The sequence below is a fragment of the Myotis brandtii genome, unplaced genomic scaffold, assembly GCF_000412655.1.
Source record: "Myotis brandtii unplaced genomic scaffold, ASM41265v1 scaffold973, whole genome shotgun sequence".
Classification (NCBI taxonomy): Eukaryota; Metazoa; Chordata; class Mammalia; order Chiroptera; family Vespertilionidae; genus Myotis; species Myotis brandtii.
The window spans coordinates 264,355-271,347 of NW_005372038.1; the positions used below are offsets into that span (position 1 = coordinate 264,355).

The 6,993-nt window shown below is 35.7% G+C and overlaps 1 protein-coding gene across 1 annotated transcript in view; it reads left to right on the plus strand.

Moving 5' to 3' along the window:
- The window catches only part of ALG13 (ALG13, UDP-N-acetylglucosaminyltransferase subunit), an 87,659-nt gene that overhangs the window by 21,576 nt on the left and 59,090 nt on the right, over positions 1–6,993 (plus strand). The window contains 7 exon segments of the mRNA XM_005886343.2: positions 480–508; positions 511–632; positions 634–852; positions 1,422–1,505; positions 3,575–3,625; positions 4,352–4,398; positions 5,933–6,005. Of these exon segments, the coding sequence (XP_005886405.2) occupies positions 480–508; positions 511–632; positions 634–852; positions 1,422–1,505; positions 3,575–3,625; positions 4,352–4,398; positions 5,933–6,005 (625 nt within the window).

Genomic DNA, 6,993 nt, shown 5'->3' on the forward strand with positions numbered 1-6,993 from the left:
CCGCAACCCAGGTACATGCCCTTGACCGGAATCGAACCCGGGACCTTTCAGTCCGCAGGCCGACGCTCTATCCACTGAGCCAAACCGGCTTCGGCTAAAAAGATATTCTTAATACACAATCTTACTATTTAATTAGGTTCAGAAATTTTCTCTCTCATCTCCATGTAACTATAGGAGCAGGGAACTTGGGCAGAGGTTTTACAGCAATGTAATGTGGGCCAGGCTGCATTATATACACCTGGGTGTTAATGCAGTTCCTTTGCAGCCTCGTGCAGCAGTTGCCCTGAGTTAAGCTGCAAACTCGGCTTCCCTTTGGTCCCAAAACTCAGCTGCTTGTGCATACTTCTCTCAACCTTGGGCTGATGGGTTAATTCCACTCTTCCCCAGCAAAGTAGCTCTGCAAGTACCCTTCTCCCATGTCTTTCTCAAGTCTAGTTCTCTATTCCTAGGAGCATTGGTTCTTCCTCTTCTTTTCACAGGATCTCGACTAGTCCTGGGCAAGCCAGCTCTTTGCTTCTGCTCCTGAGAAGTGCCAAGATTCTGCAACGCTGACTCCAACTGCCTTCTCATACCTAGACTTTGGGCTGCTTTCCGGATACCTGCATAAGCAAGTCCTTGTCACTACTACCCATTCCTACCTGCACCTTGCTTTTTCTTCTGACTACACTTGTGTTCCTTTCTTCCATTCCCCATCTCCACCCTCCGTGCACAATGCAGAAAGGATGGAAAAAGTACTGCGGCCAGAAGTCTCTGAGTGAGGCAACAATGGATGAATATTTAGGCAGCTTAGGGCTGTTTCGAAAGCTGACTGCCAAGGATGCCTCTTGCCTCTTTCGGGCTATTTCGGAGCAGGTAAAAGGAAAGCAAATATATCTTCCCTATACTTAGATTTCAGAGTTTGTGATGTGGCATGGTACTGTAGCTAGAAGACCTGTAGCCCACAAAAACAAAAATCCCCCCCCCCTTTTTTTTCTTTCCTAGTAAAAATATCCAGGTCTGTCTGCTACTTATTATCTTGGTGGATACCTTTGCTGATTAGTCCAAATATATTGCTGTGCCTTTGCTATCTTTTTTGTTTTCTAAATACTACTTTGGAATGGATGAGAGGTAAAATAATGGGGTTAAAGAAAAATTTGAAATTTATCTTGATCCTTTATAAGCAGCCCCTGCTTCCTCTAAATTTTATGCCTAAGGAAAAATATTCAAACTGTGCCCATAAAGAGTAGAAAAGGGGGAGCTTAACAGAATCATCTCTCCCCAGTTCACAAAAGGTGACAAAAACAGATGTTAGTAATATCAGGACTTAATTTCCCACATATGTTCTGAGCAAGGGGGACTTTTAAGTGACTAATTCCTAGTCTTAATTTAGAAGCTTCTATTTCAAATGACTGCTAACAGTAAGCTGGTTTTTCTCTTTTTAGTTGTTTTGCAGCCAAGTCCATCATTTGGAAATCAGGAAGGCTTGTGTCTCATATATGAGAGAAAATCAAGAAACTTTTGAGTCTGTAAGTAGAATACATACCCAAGGGAGAGTTGTCATTAGAATATGTAGCAGATGGGAAATGAATTTTGAGCACCTATATATGAAAATTATATGTAATCTCAGTAGCAAATATTCAATTTTCTGCTAGCTTCACCCTAGCTAGCACATTTCTGGACCTCCTCCACAATTAGATTGTTTTGTACTCTAAAAACTAAGAAAAAAACCCAACCTGTATTTTTCCCATTACTTTCTTCCTCCCACACACCAGAAAAACCTTCAAACCCTAAAAAGTCATACTTTGACTTCTGTTTTGTATTATCTATACCACTGTTTTATTGAACAATTAATCATAGTTCACAAAAGGTATGCCTTTGTTAATATTTTAAATGTATATATTTTAAAATATGTACAAATGGGAACACCCTTCGTTCTCTTGCTTAATTCAGTGCACAATGCTTGAAGAGTCTTATAAAACTTAATTGTAAGGAAAAAAGTTAGTCCTAAACATCCATCTTTTCATGTGTCAAACTGTGGTAATTGGAACTCTGTCATTAATGATTGACTTTAAAACAATTTTTAGAAGGCATCTTTCTATACATTGAAGTACTTGAATTCTTATTAACAAATAGAGATTTTTATCAAGGTCTTACATGAAGTGTGCCCTTTCATTAGTCCATTAATTTTTTATCATGCCTCTAGCCCTTCCAGTACTATTTTTCTTCTGCTTTTATATTATGGATATTTGCCTGCTGTTTGAGGTTTACTCTTAATTTTCTCAACAGGTTTCAATTGAGTTTTAAAAATATGTGAAGGCTTTTTGACTTTTAAGCTCATTACCTTAAAGTTAATTACAGTCTTTACAACACCTGGGAAAAGGATTGTTCATTAATTACTTTAAATGTAAGACCATGGTGTAAAGCATTGCATCTCAAGTATTTTTGTGCATACAAATCACCTGGAGACCTTGTTAAAATACAATTCTGATTTAGTAGGTCTGAGCTGGGGCCCAAGATTTTTTGGATTGTTAACAAATTCCCAAGTGATGCTTGCTATTGTTTGTGGACCACATTTTGAGTAACAAAAATACGTGTGTAAATTTTTAAAACTATGTGGATGAGTCTCATAATAATAATGCTGTGTGAAAGTAGCCAGACTCCCCCAAAAAAGTACATACTGTATGATTTCCTTTACATAAAACTAAAGAAAATGCAAACCAACCTGTTGTGATTAAAGCAGGTCAGTGATTGCTTGTGTGTCAGTGGAGTTAGAGAGGAGCACAAGGAAACTTATGGGGAGGATGGATATATTCATCCTATTCACGGTTATCATGATTATTTCATGGGTGCATACATATGTCAAAACTTATTTGACTATGATATTTAAATATGTGCAGTTTATTATATGTCAGTTATTCCTCAGTAAAGCTGTTTAAAAGGATTGAGAAAAATTCAAATTGATTTTTTAAATTCTAGTTATATTTAATACTAGATATGTATGTATGGAATGAGATTTATATTCTCTGAGTTTAATGTAATTTTATTTTTATTGAGGTATATTTTACATTCAATAAAATTCACCATTTTAAGTTTAGCAATTTTAGTTTTGGCAATGCAGTCATGCAGCTGCCACTGCAATCAAGAGAGAGAACATTTCCATTGCCCCAAAAAGTTTCCTTGTGCCCTGGGCTTTTTTGAACCTAATAAAATTCCCTTTAAACTTCCTCAAAATTTTAACTTTGTAAATGCATGTCTCCTGTAAAATTTAAAATATTGAGCTTATAATTATTGGGCTTGCTTGATTTATGAAAATTGTTGATATTTCAAAGGAAACTTATAGGCATAGCAGTTGAGGAAATGCACTGATGTATGGATAAGCCAGGACCAATTCCTAACATATTTTTATAGTACAGCTTTTCTCCACCCATAGCTTTTGTGTATGTGCAAATCTTCTTGAGGTGCTGTGCAAAGTAGTAATTTAGTACCATAATTATTGAGCTGAACAAAAATCCATTGGAGGATAATATTGCAGAATATGATCAGATTTCAGTAATGCTATGTATTTGGTTAAGTCAAGTTTGTTTTATTTTTGAAGTATGTGGAGGGATCTTTTGAGAAATACCTGGAACGGTTGGGAGATCCCAAGGTAAGATAAAATATGGGGGTTTAATCTTTTCAGAGTAGTATTTGGAATAAGAACCTAAATAATCATTCAGCTTGTTGCTTTAGCTAGAGCCAATCTATTTAGTTTCTTAAGTAGCCAGCTGTGTTGAATCAAATAGTTCTTGCAAAAGTTTAGAGGCTGGCAGCCGACCTATTATTATTCTGTGCTAAATGTTGAGAATTGTGTGTTTAACAATTTTATCATCCATAAATGAGTGAAAGAATACACGCTGCTTGGGAACTGGACAAACATGAGCCATTATCATTTTAATGGGGGGGTGGTAATGAATGTTACTAGGAGGTTATTAAAACAATTCTCCCTATTTGTAGTTATCTTTCTTTTAAGTGGAAGTAAGATCCACAAACACATATTTAATTAAAATTTTATGTGATTAAATTAATTCCATAGTTCTGGGCTTAAAACACATGTATTAAATATCCTGCTAACTTCATATTTTTACACTAATTACATTTTTATTTTGCCTTTTAAATCTCCCATATTAAGTGTCTTTGTTACTTAATAACTAAGGTCTTTGGGTCCTTTTTTCCAGAATAAGTCTATGTTAATTAGTAACTATCACAGTATCCCAACTCTCAAAGCAAGTTATATTGTGTTCTACAAATTCTTCATCTAAAAAAAAAATTATAGTCTTGCAAAACCTTGTACTTTCTAGCTACTCAATGTTTATAAAAACTAATTTATATTTAGGAAAGTGCTGGCCAGCTGGAAATAAGAGCTCTTTCTCTAATTTATAAGTAAGTGGAATCTCCTTTTTTTAAAGTGTGTGTGTGTGTGTGTGTGTGTGTGTGCGCGCGCGTGCGTGTGCGGGGTTTCTATTTAAATTCCCTTTAGTATTGGGAAAATTTTAGATTTGATGCATTGATATGTAGAAGCAAAGTTCATTAGTGTAATTTTAGGTGGAGAATCTCTAGCATTTGTTTCAGTTTGAATGGAAGAATAAAAGACTTTAAGAACTGCTGTTATTGTTCCTGTGGCTAATTAGAATGCTTATCTTAGAATTTTGTTTAACTTTGTGCCTCTTTTGCATGCATCCTCAATAGGGTTGAATTGCTTCCATGAGGGTAGAAATTGGTTCAAGGACAAAAAATTTAGATATGGTGGGTATTAAAATTTCATAGGGAAATTAAGAAAAGTCTAAAGTGTCTCTTTAGGGAGGCGATCATGGGGGGAAATTTTGAGAAACACTGCTCTAATGCTTTGGAAGTTTTGTTTTGAAACTGCAAAAAGTGGCATATGTGAAAGCTGTAGGGTTGGGGTTTTTTTTACTTAATTTTTACATATTACAGATGTCCCCATTTCCCTGCCCCTTTGCCCACCTTCACCCAACCCTGCCCCCCCCCCCTTCTTTCTGGCCAACACCACACTATTGTTAGTGTCTATGGGTTATGCATATATGTTCCATGGCTAATCCTTAGGGTTTTGAAAAAGCTATATAATATAGGTTAGAGGCTCATGGGAATCTTACTCATTTGAGAAGTTTGATCTATATAAGACTCCTTCACAATTCTGAGGATGGTGAGATGGCATATACCAGTACCTGGGTAGAGTCAGAACCCTCTGGTAATGGGGACTTGTTCAAGTTAGTGTTTTTTGTGTTTTTTTCTTTGTACTCTTTACTCACTAAATCTAGCAAGATGTAGTATAGCAGAGTCATTGGGCAGGTGGATTTTAAATCGGGCCATCTCTTAAATTGGCCTGCCATCTGCTTTTGTATGGCCCTAGAGCTGAGAATGCTTTTTTAAAGTTTTAAATGGTTAAAAAATCAAAAGAAGGATAATGTTTTATGGTGTGTGAAAATTATATGAAATTCAAATTTTAGTGTCTATAAATAAAGTTTTATTGCAACACAGTCATGTGCATTTGTTTATCATTGTTTATGGTTGCTTTTATACTGCAAAATGGAAGTTGAATAAAACATAGGGCTGGCAAAAGCTGAAATGTCTATTACCTGGTCTTTTATCAAGAAAAATTTGTGCACCCCTGTTTTAAATAAATGGGAACCTCCAAAACTCACAAACATACATATAGTTGGTAATCTACCTTTACTGCCCGTTCCTCTAAATTAAGATATATTTTAAAAAATCCATAGAACTTTACAGGCCAGTAGCTTGTCTACCATGAGTTAGCATTATGTAGCCTCTTAAACATTTGGATTATTTTATATGAATAAGGTCAGCAGTTTCAAAGCATAAATATGGGTTCTTATAACTACCTCTTGCATATGTTAAATTATCTCTTCTCATCCACCTTTGTTTTCTACCCATGTAGTCGAGATTTTGTTCTTTATCGCAATCCCGGAAAGCCTCCAACTTATGTCACAGATAATGGCTATGAAGACAAGGTAAGATGATGAGTGAATGTTTACTAAAATAAAAAGAAGAAATTGAATGATGTTGTGGGCTTACCAGGATCTTAAGAAATCATCCCTTTTACCTCGTTAATTAAAAAAGCCCATTCTAAATTCCAAACTATCCTGCCACCAGTCAGTGTTGTTAGCTACCCTTCTGAACAGACCTGATCTTATCACTCCTGTGTAATAGAAAACCCTGATCAGCTCCTCATTGATAAAAAGGTAAGTTGATACTCTGAAGCTAGGCTTTCATTGCCCCAAAGATTCCCAACCCTTCTTTCCAGCTTTTTTCCCCCTTTGCATATCAAATGTGTCAATTACACAGCCACAACCCCCTGCCCAAGATTTATTTCCTTCCTTTGCATCACCCAAGTAATTACGGTATTTATCACATTGTATTTGTTTTCCTGTCTGTTTTTCTCATTAGTCTGAAAGTTTCTTGAGGGCAGGGACAGTGTGCTAGTACTACCTAAGTAAGGTACAAATAGTAGGAGGTTGAGGACTCTCGGCAGGTGAACAAATTGTTAAGCATATAACTTTTCTTCCAAAAAGTTTTAAGAAAATCCTTTTATCCTGATTATTTAAATCATTACTAAATACAGACTACAAAATATTTGACTTTTGTAAATCTTGTTTCACATTAGAGAGCAAAATTCAGGCAACATTCTGATGATGGTAAAATAAGAATAGACACATCCCTTAACGTAAGACAGAGGTTTTTGAACAAACATTCAGAAAGGTTCTGGAGCAGTTATTTAAACAAATTTCATTACATAGCTTTACGTAGCATTTTTACTGAAATACCAGGTGTACTGGTTAATAATGCGGATTTTGTAATCAAAGAAAACACGATAATTTCAAGAAAAACATCAAAAGTGCTTTATTCAAAGTAATGTCCATCGCTAGCTACACATTTCCCTCATTTTTCAGGTAATTTGTGGATACCGTCCCAATAGAACTTTTCTTGTTTTGAGGCAAA